The 15,217-nt window shown below is 35.3% G+C and overlaps 1 protein-coding gene across 1 annotated transcript in view; it reads right to left on the bottom strand.

Annotated features, from left to right (window-relative positions):
• Nucleotides 1-7,418: 7,418 nt before the first annotated feature.
• Nucleotides 7,419-15,217, bottom strand: part of lrfn1 (leucine rich repeat and fibronectin type III domain containing 1) — a 137,805-nt gene continuing 130,006 nt past the window's right edge. The window contains exon 5 of the mRNA XM_042740020.1: nucleotides 7,419-8,497. Coding sequence (XP_042595954.1) covers nucleotides 7,657-8,497 — 841 coding nt within the window. The 3' untranslated portion in view covers nucleotides 7,419-7,656. The remainder of the gene's footprint in view (nucleotides 8,498-15,217) is intronic.

Genomic DNA, 15,217 nt, shown 5'->3' with positions numbered 1-15,217 from the left:
TACAGAAAACACCAAATAAATATGAATGTGTGAATTTCTATATGTCCAAAAGTAATAGATTTAGATGATTAATTTTATAAATATTGATACTGGTAGATATACTTACTATGTGCTTTAAATATTTAATGCCACTAACCTGACAAAAGCAGACAGTTCTTCACTAAAAGCCATCCAGATGTTGAGAAAACCTGTTAATTTAATTAAAGCTGGTTGTTTTTGTGAAACCTCTTGCCCTCTCCGTGTTCAGACGGACTCAGACTCACCTGATCGTGACTATAGCAGGATGCTGAGATGAGACAGAGCAGGAAGTAGCACAGGGTGGCTGACACTCTTCCTGTGTGTCATGTGGGCGTTTATTCTCAAGCTGATTGGCTGTCTGCCCCACAGGGTGGAAAGCAGGAGAAATCGCTATCCTGCCATAATGAGGGTTCGAGAGCAGTGCATGCTGGGTAAGTGCCGCGGATGATGACGCCAGGAGGTCACTGCTGATTACAGGAAAATAACAGGTTTAGAATAACTAAGAAAACAGCAGGATATGGAGGTTCAGATGAAGAGAAAATAGAGTGTTTGGTGCTTTTCTGAGGTAAGACGGTTAGATGTGAGAATCTGTAGGTCGCACAGAACATTTACTGAAACTAAAGCATAAAATAAGACATGATAACCTTGAGCTCATTAACATACAACCGCCCACACTCATTTACATACAATATTCACCATCTTAAGAATGACAGCAGCTACTGTGTGTATCAAAATTTGCATATTTAACTTATGCAAAAAAAGGGAATATCAGATAATACATTTGCGAATCAAGCACCATTTTCATCTTATCAGATCAATCAAATCAATCACATGATCTTTTTTCCCCATCAAGATATTTATTCAGAAAACATATATAAAATCAATAATAAAAATAAACATATATTATATAAATTTTTCATATATTTTAATTAACTATCAATTTTTATCTCTAAATATACATACATATGAATAGAAATTTAATTGTGTATATATTTTTATTTTTATTATATATATATATATATATATATATATATATATATATATATATATATATATATATATATATATATATATATATATATATATTTATAATGTATATTTTATAATACACATTTTTATAATTCTATAATTCTATATATATTGTATATTATCATATTATATTTTTCAATATTTAGAATTTTATTTATATAATATATATACTATAAATAAAATAAAAATATTTACATGTATATATCATATTCAATATATGTATAACGAAATAAATACATCTAATATAAATAAATAAATGTTCAAATAATAAAGAATATTAATGAGTTCTATTATTAAATATATATATATATATATATATATATATATATATATATATATATATAATATATATATATATATATAAATTACACAATCTTTTGATGCAAATTCAGGTTTTTTTGTGCACTGATAAATTTATTCTGTGAATGTATTTCCATCATAATTTATGTGCATGTCTTCTTTGTACATTGAACGTATACGTTATGCACATTTTTAAATATGCATTGCAATCCAGGGTTTTTTAATGCAATATCCCAAACTTTTCATATAAATATGTGGATGAAACCATAGCTACAGTCAAACAAGTATGCAGAGGTTTACTTAATGAAAAGAGCAGAATAATGAACAGGACTGTTAGACTAGTGTGTAACGCCGGATCCAGCAGCATCGCTTCAACACACAAACACAGAGAGAGCTTCTGTTCAACAACACCACTGTTAAATGAGTTTAGCAAACAGAACAGCAACATTCTCCCATCTGAAATGAGTAAGTAGTTAGTGTTTTGTGAGGAATAAACGAGCGCCTGTTGACACTGCACTGTCAGATTCTGCTGTCAAAAGACAAACGTTAAAACAACAATTATGAAGACTTGAAAAGAAAGAGCTACAAGCATGTAAGGGAAAATTTACATTCACTCCAGCTCTCTGATGATTACAGCCTTTGTGTCAGAGAGTGTGTAGTGAAACACTCACACATACATACACACACAAACACAAACACACACACACACACACACACACACACACACACACACACACACACAGTTTTCCGCGTAAATTCTTTCAAGAAATTTTCAAGCAGCAGTATCAAGGCTGTTATCAAATTTCTGTAATGTGCAACATTATTTTAACCTTCCAGATTCAAACAGAATATTTGGTAGGAAATTATATTTGATTCTTTTGGATTATTAGGCTTTGATGACATTTCTTATGCACATTTCTAACATTATCACAACTTTGCCTTCTTAATCAGAAAAATCTATTTTATTTCAGTTTAAAAAATAAATAACAATAAAATCAGTTTATTGGACCTTTTAGCCAATATATATATATATATATATATATATATATATATATATATATATATATATATACAAAAACCTTTTGCATTTATGTTTTTTTTTTGGTATCTTATTTGATAGGCTTTTATAACTCATATAGTGTGATACTTGAGAATATCAAGGAAAAACAGCTACATTTTATTCAGTACATTCTCTGCGGATTTTCATTTTTGGGTAACTATTTCTAGTTTTCAAAGTTGGGTAGCTATAAAATAGAATAATATTTCTATTAACGCTGTATGAATAGCATCTATCGCTGTTTGCACTTAGTGTAAATGAGCTGCTATTTGTGTCTATTTACACTTATAGCACATCCTTTTTTTTCACTTGATGCAAATAGTCGCTTTCATATTTTTGTCTCCTCTGCTAGAAATAGTGGCAATCATTTTGCATTATTTATAATTTATCATAATTGCACGTAAATTGTTAAAAATGAAATGAAGTGTTTCTGTCAGCTGATGGAATTGTTCTCCCTGCATTTGAACTATTAAAAGCCGATGCAGATTTGAACACATCTGAAGAGCTCGTTGAATACTCTCAGCATGATAAATGAATCTCTTCAATAAACAAATGGTTTAATTTCAAGTTGCCTTTTTAGTGCTATAAAAGGATAATTAGAGACGTAACTGTCAAAAGAACCATTAACATGTTAATGGATTTGTAAATTGCGTTCATGTCTCACACTGCATGTTGGGATGTTTTGTGAGGAGAGCTGGTTCGCTGATCCATCACTGTCTGCTCAACAAAACTCTAACAGAGGAAGCTTGAATTCGTTCTGTTGCTGAAGGGAATGAAACTGTAATTAGCAACTGGATTCCTAGAAAACATCTGAGTTAAGATCTGGACACACAAAGGAAAAAATAAAATTATGTAACAAATGATGCTTTCTTAACATTCTAACCTTGATTCAGAAGATTCCATGATGCTTCAGTAATTCTCAGAATATGAAAGTAGGGATAAAGTGAAAATAAATATAAAAAATATAAATAACATACAGATTTAAGGTCCATTTCACCAAATGGATGCCATTTGCTTGTAACTCTTTAAAAAATAAAATAAAAATAAAAAAAGCAAATACAGTTTTTTAAATAAATAAAAAAATCTAAATAAATTAAGGGAAACAGCACTTTTATATTTTTAATAATACACATTTGTAACTTTTCAAAATTTGTATTGGACCATCTCAAGTAACCTTACTTCATTTTTTTTTTATTTTTTTTTAGTCCAGTTGCCAAAACTCACGTCTTAAAAAAAAAAAAAAAAAAAAAAAAAAAAAAAAAAAGGTTTAAAAACATATAAATTTCTTTGTTTTCCCCTCAGAAAAATGTCTATTAAACAGAATGGTTGGTTGCATGTTCAAATTAATAATTAAATAAATAAATAAATAAATAATAATAAATAATAAAAAATCACTACATATGCATGCAAGCAAGGTGTACTTTTATAAAGTGTTTAAGGTAGTTTTTATTAATGTTTTAAATTATGTTATATTTTCAGTTAAATTAATGTGCAGGGCACTTTGCTTAATACATTCTTTTTCTTTTTAAGTTCATTTTAATGCATATTTATATATAACATCATGGGAACATAAATGGCACCCATTCAGCGGAAAGGCACTCAAAAAAAAAAAAAAATGTTTGTGCTAGCTTGTTTATTTGCACGGTTGTTCTGTTGAACTTTAATAGTTTAGAACATTTCTTTGTAATCAGCACTTCTTTTCCTAGCAGGTAATGATCTAAATGTCATGTCTGCCATCTGTTGATCACAATGGTCTCATTTGTGAAGCTAAAGCACTTTTTATACTGTAAGTGGCTCTTGATAAGAGTGTCTCTACAGGCTTTAAATGTAAATAACAGAACATTTATATGTGCAGAAATAAAGATAATTAGGAACTAAGAAGCTGTTGAAATCAGTGTTATTACTGTTTACTAAAACTATTACAAAATTCGGTATATGACATAAAGCTGAAATATGAAAATATAAAAAATGAAAATGCTGCCTTGGTGACCAACGGAAATAAATAAGTTTAGTAGTTATGTAAGACCATAAAAAAATAAAAAGAAAAAAGAAAATAATATATATATATATATATATATTAGGGCTGTCAAATGATTAATCACGATTAATCACATCCAAAATAAAAATTTTGTTTACATAATATATGTGTGTATACTGTGTATATTTATTATGTATATATAAATACACACACATGCATGTATATATTTAAGAAGAATATGTTATGTTTATATATTAAATATATTTATATATAATATAAAATATAAGAATATAAATATATAAATGTATATACATGTAAATATTTTCTAAATATATAATTTATGTGTGTGTATTTATATATACATAATAAATATAACCCTGTACACATACATATATTATGTAAACAAAACTTTTATTTTGGATGTGATTAATCGTGATTAATCATTTGACAGCCCTAATATATATATATATATATAAAAAATAAAACAGACTGAAATTAAAAACTAAAATAAAAATAAAGCTATTCAGAGTACAAAACTAATAAAACAGTAATTTTCTAAAACTTAAATTGAAAATATAAAAATTAATACAAATTATAATACAAAAAATGTTTAAATAATCATATTAATGATAATATAAATTGTAATAAATAAAACTGTAATAATAATAATAATAATAATAATAATAATAATAATAATAATAATAATATAAAATCAGGGCTGGTTTGGTTAACAGAAGAAGTAAGCAGGACATTAGTTGCATGTAAATAGAACTTAAAATTTAAACATTAGCTAAGATGTTCGCAAATATTTTTGTCCATAATGTGCATCTTTCACAGTATAACAGACAGGAGTATTTCATAAAATTATATTAATGCATTTTGATCACTGCAGAGCCACTGTACACTGTATTTGAGAATTATTATTTTTTTTATCGTGTTTGGATAAAAAAACCCAAAACATCCAAAATCATCACAAAACCATAATTAGACGTAGTATTTTTGGTTGCTTGTTATAGATCCCATAATTACAGACACATTCAGTGTGAGGAAAATGTGCAAGAAGAAAAGACAAAAACACCTCATACAGTCAACCCACACAAAAAAATTTAATCCCCTTTTCGTGAGGCATAAATGGTCCAAACTTTATTACGCTAAACGTGGGGATCGGTGATGACAGTGGTTTTTAATGTAAAAACCGTACGCCAGCACTCCAAAATGTTTCGTAAAAAGTCATGTCACCTATGACTTACATATTCAGAACACATACACCGAGAGATTTTAATATACTTATATATGTATTTGTCGTTGCTGTCGATATTGGTCTTATTTCTTTAGATTTTTTTTTTGAATCATTATTTTTTATCTAGACCAGCCAGATACAAAAACGATTTTTTGGATACAGTCACATCAGCACAATACCGTCTCAGAAAGAAGTCCATCCAGCTGCGAATCGTCCTTGTATTGTAGAAAACCTTGTCCGTTCTTCCTGAAAAAGTGGATGTTATTTGTATAGATCTATTTCGTAATCGTTTTTTATTGTTGTATAGACTGGTGCGATACGTATCCGTATATATCTCGTGTCTTCTGTGCAAAAGTCTTTGAAAAGTATTGGACATATACACATTCACACACAGCGCTCACCTGGACGCGTATCATCACCCAAAACAAACGCAGTCACTTCCTCCTGCTTCTGCACCCTTGGCATCACATACAGTAGTAAACAAAAAGACTGACGAAAGAGAGCTGTGCAGACGGGACGGGTGTGTTTGTGACCTCAGCTAGCAGCATCCTCCGTGGGTTGGTCGTTAGATAAGGCACCGCTGCGTTACGGACTCTCTTTAGGACCGCAGGAGGAGGCAGGACGGGTCAGACTGTGCTCTCAAATACTACACTGCATGAGCTCTGTTTCAAACTCTAGTGAGCCGCCTACGTAGGGAGCTGCCTTCTAATGCAGCATCTGAACCATGATTGATTTGAAACACTCTGAACTCCACATATGACACAAATTTTGATATTAGCATGTTACAGGTTAACAATACAGTGGTTCTTAAATGGTGCTTCATGACCTAAAAAAGGTCTCATCCTTAGAGCAACACTATTATTAGAGTGAATTATAAAACGCAGCTAATCATAAATAGTTAGGATAGTGAAATACAGAGATTGTGAAAGTATAGAAGGGAGGAGAAAACACTTTTCATATCTTTTGTTGTTGATGTTGTTCAAAGGTCCCCAGTATGTCTATTCAAGATACTAATTAATCTGAATTTAATGTCATTTTGTCATAATTATTTGCTATATACAGTATATACTTAAAATATTTAAAAGAAAATTAAGTGAAATGGAGCTGAGATCAAATAAAATATAAATATTAGGTGGTGAAAAATTTTAACTAAACAGGTTTTTTGTTGTTGTTGCCTGAAATAAATTGAAATACTAAAATTGCTAACTGAAATAAAACTAAAACTGAAATTAAAATTGCATATAAATAATTGTATAAAACTAAAACTAACCTAAAAATATGCAATATATTTTTGTTAGCTGAAATAAAAAGAAATACAAATATTAGGTGAAAAATCTTAAAAGTTTTAGTACAGTAGACGTACAAAAACTAAAACTATTCATAAATACTTAAAAAAGACTAAAAATACAAAAAATTAAGCTAAAAAAAAATTGATGTAAATTCACCTGAACTATCAATTTTAAATCAGTTTTGCACGATTAAAAATGTTGGTGCATGAAAATAAAAATAAATCTTGAGTCTGTATCTAATGTAAAACCACTTGAGAACCACTGGAACAAAAAATATACGCTAGTGTGCAAACGTTTGGGGTCGAAGTCTCTTCTGCTCAGCAAGGCTGCATTAAAAATACAGTAAAAATTGTGAAATATTATTGCAATTTAAAATAGCCATTTTCTATGTGAATACATTGTAAAATGTAATTTATTCCTGTGATCAAAGCTGAATTTTACTTCAGAAATCATTCTAATATGCTGATTTGCTGCTCAAGAAACATTTCTGATTATTATCAATGTTGAACACAGTTGATGCATTTTATTTTTCAGCATTTATTTATTTATTATAAATGTCTATACTGTCACTTCTGATCAATTTAATGCATGTTTAGACACCGTCGAAGTAGGCAGCTCACTAGGTTTGCTGTGTCATGTTTGATACGTGTTAAACTGGACACAGGAATCAATGGAGTGTGTGTTACTGCAACAACGTCAATATGTAGACAGTCCGTGTGTGTGTGTGTGTGTGTGCTTCAGTCTGTCACACCGTGCTCTCCAACATCCACTCTGTGCTGCTGAACGTCACCCTCCGGCTGCAGGGCGGTGACACGTCTGTGTTGAGCTGGGTGGTGGATTTGTGCCGGCGGGTTCGAGCCCGGCGCGGGTAACTGTGGCTCTGGAATAGAGCATAGTCTCCGTCGAAGGAGAAGCGATGCCGAGTCCGGGCCAGTTCGCTGGGCAGGAGCCCCATGTTGGCCAGCGGCCCCTTCCGAGGGGGCTCGGCCGGGTTGGCCCCGGACCCGATCAGACACAGGGACATGGTGGAGCCCGTCAGGCTGCTGTCCGTCTGCGTTTCGTCCCCCAGACTGGCTCTCCGAGACGACAACGGCGGCGCTTTCTCAGACGGTAGCTCGACTTTGAGCTCCTCCTGCACTTCCTCCATCTTCAGCAGCACCAGAGCCTTGCAGTCTTTCCCGCCGGGAGACTCGGGATGCTCTTCCTGCTTCGAGCCGGAGCGTCCCGGGCGACTCCCGTTGGTCTGTGAGTGCACGTTTACGCCGGCGTCTCCTTGCGCTTTGGCTTTGGCTGCGTCGGCCCCGCCGTAAGCTTTGTAGCGGATCATGAGGATGATGATGAAGACGAGGACGGAGGCCACGATGATGCCGCCGATGATGATGATCATGGTGCCGCCGAGGAACTGGCTGGGGATGAAGCGGCACTGACCCGCCTCCGCTCCCGTGTGGAACTGAACACAGCCCACCACGCGTGTGGCCGTCAGAGACGTGATGCCGTCGTCATACACCGCCAACACACACAGCTCGTACTCGCGGCCCGCCGCCAGATCGTTGATCCTGAACGTCTTACTGACTGACGGAATCATCCTAGAGAGAGACGGGAACACAATTCAGAAAAGAGTCGTTTTGAGTCACTTAATAAATCTCGCTGTTTGATTTTGAAGAATACATTTTACATTGATGTAATAACTCATTACATTCATGTTAATATTTATTTGTTTACTTATGTTTCTGACTCAGTTTTAGCGTTTTCTAGTCTTATTATCTTAAAAAAAAATCTAAATGACTAATTAGAAAAAAATACTAAAAATTAAATTAAAAATTAAAATTGAGAATATAAAATTAAAAGCTAATTCAAAATATTAATAAAAGTCTAACAACAACAACAACAACAACAGTGTTTTGATGTAAATTCATCAGAATTAATATATTAACATAAATGTAATCATTACATTCATGTTAATATTTATTTGTTTATTTATGTTTCTGACTTAGTTTTAGTGTTTTCTAGTCTTATTATCTTAAAAAAAAATCTAAATGACTAATTAGAAAAAAATACTAAAAATTAAATTAAAAATTAAAATTGAGAATATAAAATTAAAAGCTAATTCAAAATATTAATAAAAGTCTAACAACAACAACAACAACAACAGTGTTTTGATGTAAATTCATCAGAATTAATATATTAACATAAATGTAATCATTACATTCATGTTAATATTTATTTGTTTATTTATGTTTCTGACTCAGTTTTAGCGTTTTCTAGTCTTATTAACTTAAAAAATCTAAATGACTAATTAGAAATAAAACAATTACTAAAATGAAACTAAAATTAAAATTGAGAATATAAAATTAAAAGCTAATTCAAAATATTAATAAAACTCTAATAACAATAACAACAACAACAAGTGTTTTGATGTAAATTCATCAGAATTAATATATTAATGTGAATGTAATTATTTATGTTTTTGAATCAGTTTTAGTAATTTACAGTTTTATTCATAATAAATGAAAAATTAAAAATAAAACAAATTAATACAAATTAAGCTACAATTACAATTAAAACTGAGAATATAAAATTAAAAGCTTATTTAAAAGATTAAAAAAATAAGTGTTTTGATATAAATTCATCAGAATTAATATTTTAACGTGAATGTAATCATTATATTCATGTTGATATTAATTCATTTTTTTTATGACTCAGTTTTAGTGTTTTCTCGTCTTATTGGTTGTATTTGTTTTATTTTATTTATTTATTTATGTTAGTTTAATGAAATATACCATAGCTGAAATAAAATAAAATATAAATATTATGTGAAAAACTTAAACTAAACAATGTTTTGAAGTGTTGCCTGAAATACTAAAATGACTAACAGGAATAAAACAAACTATTTAGAAATACTTTAAAAAATAATAATAAAAAAAACGAATATAAAGACAAAATAAAAATAAAACAATAACTAAAAATGAAGCTAAAATTAAAAAGCTAATTCAAAACATTAATAAAAGCTCTAATAATAGCAGTGTTTTCATGTAAATTCATCAGAATTTCACTGTATAATGTTAAAGAAAATACAACCCAGATATTAAATACATTATTATTGAATTATCAGCACAATACGAGTTGTAGCACCTGAAGCAAAACCAGTTGAACTAAATACTAAATTAATAGTTATTAAATTCATACCAGCATCCATAAAACCTTCTAAACAGGAATATAAAGGTGATTTAGTTATCGTGAGGCAGCGCTCTCTTCTCATACCCATAATTCTCCTGTGCTTCCCGCTCTGTGAGGTCTCTATCAGTGCCTGTCCGTTCATCCTCTGACCTGTGACTGACCGCTAGTGATGACAGAGCATTTGACCTCTGACCCCTGAGACAGTCTCACGCATCATCACACCCCGTTTCAGAGCGGCCAATCAGAACGCGGCTCAGAAGCGTGGCCTGCAGGGTCGCGCCGGGACCCGAGGTGAAGAGAGGCGTAAATCCAACAAGACATTTCATTTAGAGCCTGTTGTTTAAGTCTCGGCCCCGCTCTGATCCCAAACCCAGGAACCCAGAAAATAATGGCACACGGATCCCAGAGGTGGAAGCGCGGAACCGACGGAGCTCATAACGCCGGCTAATGTGCGCCGCTTCATTTTCACAATCAAAAGTGACACTTTAAACATCGCTCTGGAAAACATTTTGAAATGTAAAAGCGTGCATAAACACATCAGATTGAGTTTGACAGGATTTCAGCTCGTTCATAACAATGCTGTTTTCAGTGGATACTCATTCCAGCAATTAGCGAAACACAACATCGCTGTTTTTGTGAAATCGGGTGTCATTCATGAGCACGTTTCTGTGGAAATCACTGAGAAATCATTTCTTGTGCAAATCATTACAGTGAAAAGAATGCAACTATGCATTATGAAGGATTCCCAAAGAAATTAATTCTGATCATGCATAATTTCGCAGTAGCGTCTGCTCTCTCTGTCTCTTTCAAAACATTAGGAAGTCTGGTTCATTTTAGTGCATCAGATCATTTGAATGAACAGATTCAAAACAACGATTCAGTGATTTAATGGAATCACTCTGCAGCATTTTAAAAATGCACAAAGAAATACATTTTGTAATTTGAAGATTAAACAGACAAATTATGAATTTGATCAATGTATTAGATATTAGTTTTATTGGTTGTATTTTATGTGTTCAATCTTTTATATTTTCGGTTTTCATTTAAATTAGTTTCATTTTTAGTTATTTTATTAGTTTGATAATATTACTGTAGTTTTATGAAGAGTTATATTTCAGTTAGTAATTTTAGTACTTAAACCTAATTTAACTCAATGCCAATATTAATTTATATTAATAATACAATGTATATTAATTAGTACTAATACTAAAGCTAACATATTATCACTGTCACAGTCATGGACTTTCTGTTCCTTTTGTGTTTTCCCTATTTGGTCATGTTCCGTTCCTCGTTTTGTTAATTGATTAATCCCCACCTGTTTCCATTCCCCTCATTACTTTCCTTGTGTTTATAAACCCTGTCTGTTCAGTTCCTTGTGTCCGCTATTAAGGTTTGATGTTTAAATGTTCGATTATTTGGATTTGTGTTTGGATATGCCCTTTTCTCCTGTGACTCATTAAAAGAACTCTTTATATATACCTTCTTCTTCGTGCGCTTTACTTAGCACACCAACTCGTGTGACAGAATAGCCGACCAAAACAGTTTAGCGGCGTTTTTTCTTTTCGTGTTTTTTTTTGTTGGTTTTGCCCCCTCTCGGAATGGAGATCCCAGGCGTCCGACTCCTATGCCTGGAGCAACTGGACCGTTCGCTGGAGGACCATACCAGGGACTTTTTCGATCTGGCGTGCCTTACTGACTTCCCGGACCGCTCGCTCTGTGCGTTTTTACTATGCTGGCCTGAGCGAGCGGTGTAAGGCACGCCTCCCAGCGAACGGTCCCAGAGAGGATTTCGCCGCGTTCGTGGAGTGGGTGCTGGAGCAAAACGGATCTCCGTTCACCATCTGCCCCGCTGAGGAGGAGATCTCCAGCCCCACTCCCGACCCAGAGACCAGCCAGCCATCACCCCGCTGCACGGAGCTAGAGACCGCCGCAGCCGCAGAGCCCGAGCCTATTGCCGACAGGGAGGAGGAACTCGAGAGTGCGACTGACCAGGTGTGTGAGCTGGCAACCCCGTGCGTCGTGGGACGATTGGTGGAGATCGAGGGCGTGGAGGAGCGCCCCGCCCACACTCCTGCGACTGAGGGTGAGCTGCATGCGGTTTCTGGGAAGTATACAGAAGAACTTATGGATCTAATAGACTGGTTAGGGGAGGTTATTCCCAACCCTTCTGTTTCTCCGCTGGTTCCGTCCAGCCCTGACCCTCCTGTTTCTCCGCTGGTTCCGCCCAGCCCTGATTCTCCTCCGCTGTTTCGCTCCGCTGGTTCCGTCCAGCCCTGATCCTTCTGTGTTCCCTCCCATCCTCCCTCTCCCACCTCCTCTTCGACCTGTCAGTTCCTCTGCTCCTCTTCCGCTGGTTCCGCCCAGCCTCGACCCTTCTGTTTCTCCGCTGGTTCCGTCCAGCTCTTACCCTCCTGTTTCTCCGCTGGTTCCGCCCAGCCCTGATTCTCCTGTTTCTCCGCTGGTTCCGTCCAGCCCTGATCCTTCTGTGTTCCCTCCCATCCTCCCTCTCCCGCCTCCTCTTCGACCTGTCAGTTCCTCTGCTCCTCTTCCGCTGGTTCCGCCCAGCCTCGACCCTTCTGTTTCTCCACTGGTTCCGCCCAGTCCAGATCCTTCTGTCTTTCCTCCCATCCTCCCTCTCTCATCTCCTCCTAGACCAGCCAGTTCCTCGTCCTCATCCCCGCTGGTGCCAGTCAGTCCCGCAGCTCACCCTCAGTCCGCGCCATCTGGGCGCGGAGTTTCGCCGCAGGACTTCCAGTCACCACCTCCACCTGGGCGTGCGGATTCCCTGCCTCCGCCTCCAGCCTCCGAGTCCTGGACTCCTCCTCGGTCCTTCGACCCGGCGGCTCCGCCTTGGCTCCTAGCTCCCTCGTCTCCACCGTGGCCCGGCATCCCACCTGCTCCACCGGGCTCCCTCGTCCCTTCGGCTCCACCTTGGTCAGTCGTCGACCATCCGCCGCCTCGGGACTCCATTCCTCTGGCTTCGCCTCGTCGCTCCATCCCTCCGGCTCTGTCAGGCTCCTCCTTCCCTTCGGCTCCACCTCCATCCTCAGTCACTCCGGCTCCGCAGCGGTCTTCCGGTGCCCCGCCTCCGCCTTGGTCGCCTGAGCCTTCTGCTCCGCCTTGGCCCTCCGGATCCTCGGGGTCACCCTGGCTCTGCGGTTGCTCGGCTCCGTCTTGGACTCCTCTGCCATCGGCTCAGTCTCCGTCAGTCGGCCCCCTGGTGTTGTCGGCCCCTCCTCCACCATGGCTCCTCCCACCGTCGACTCCACCATGGGCCGCTTTCCTGGCTGGCCTCTGGATATCCATCTGGCTCCTACTGCTCCGGGCTCCTCCATGGCTCCTCCCTCCATCCACTCCACCCTGGTACCATGCTCCATGCTCCTTCTCCATTGCCTGCCCCACGCCCACCTCCTGAACCCCCACCCTCCCTCCGCTGGACTATCTCTTTCGGTGCGAGGACGCACCGTTCCGGGAGGGGGCGAACTGTCACAGTCATGGACTTTCTGTTCCTTTTGTGTTTTCCCTATTTGGTCATGTTCCGTTCCTCGTTTTTGTTAATTGATTAATCCCCACCTGTTTCCATTCCCCTCATTACTTTCCTTGTGTTTAAAAACCCTGTCTGTTCAGTTCCTTGTGTCGGCTAATAATGTTTGATGTTTAATGTTCGAGTATTTGGATTTGTGTTTGGATGTGCCCTTTTCTCCTGTGAATCATTAAAAGAACTCTTTATATATATATTATTATTATAATTATCATTATTATTATTATTATTTTGTGACAATCACTATTATTATTATTATTATTAATAATAAACTTAAACCCAAATATCACAACACTGGTGACAAATAAATAAAACCCATTAGAAATATAAATAAATAAATAAATAAATAAATTAATAAATTAATAAAAATAAAATATAGAATATTATATTAATATTTATATGAATTTGTATAAATATATATGAATTTATAATAATATTTGTATATTTTTAACATTGACCTTTTGATAAATAATAGTTAAATAGCACTCATATAGTGCTATTTTTAAATTATTGAATTAAATAAAATGTTTTGCTTCAGGAACACAGTCCTAAAATTGTTCATTGTTTATACAATGCCATTTATGTGTATTATATTCAGTGTTGGGGGTAATGCATTACAAGTAACGCGAGTTAGGTAATCAGATTACTTTTTTCAAGTAACTAGTAAAGTAACGCATTACTTTTTAATTTACAAGAAAATATCTGAGTTACTTTTTCAAAAAAGTAACCCCAGTTACTTTGTATTCCCATTTTTTGACTGACAAGCCTCCTGTTCCCATATTGGGAGAAATCTGAAGTATGGAGGCGTTGTGTGTGCTGTGTGAACATGATGTTACTGTAGTTCTAGACTAAATGTGAATGTGCATTAATTCATCCCACTCACAAAAAAACAAAAAACAAAACAGATTTAGTATTCATCAAAATTAATCAAAACAGTGAAATGCAAACACAGAATATGACGCAAACCTGCAATAACTAAATATATTAAATAACACAAATGTATCTATTCCCATTTTATTAACAGTGTCTTTGCTGCTGACCTTTAATGATCCAGTTCAACCATACTAATAATCAAAAATGACTTTAGATAAACTAACAATTGTGCTTCATTGTTTTTTTTTTATTGCTGAAGAGTGTTGAACCTTCTTCTCCTGTGTTCTACTGTACAGACGTGAATTTACTTTTCCTTCAGCCTGAGGTTTATTCATTACACTTTTTGGTGTGAAAGGGCTTTTACATTTGCTATGAATAGAACTTCTTATATTAAAAACAATCAAGCCCTGCTCATATTTTAAAAAGTAACGTGAAAGTAACGCAAAAGTAATGTAACACATTACTTTCCATAAAAAGTAACTAAGTAATGTATTTAGTTACTTTTTTAGGGAGTAACGCAATATTGTAAGGCATTACTTTTAAAAGTAACTTTCCCCAACACTGATTATATTTAATATTATATAGAATATGCTTACACAAACATAAATATTCATATAAATTAATTGATTGAATTATAATTATTATTATTAAAAATCCATCTATGTTGACAGTTTGTGTGATGAGTTGGACCGGACACAAACGTTCACATCTGATG

This window comes from Cyprinus carpio, chromosome B15 (genome assembly GCF_018340385.1).
Source record: "Cyprinus carpio isolate SPL01 chromosome B15, ASM1834038v1, whole genome shotgun sequence".
NCBI classification, from domain to species: Eukaryota; Metazoa; Chordata; class Actinopteri; order Cypriniformes; family Cyprinidae; genus Cyprinus; species Cyprinus carpio.
Note: the sequence above shows the minus strand (reverse complement) of the source record. Positions and strands in the feature narration are given on the sequence as shown.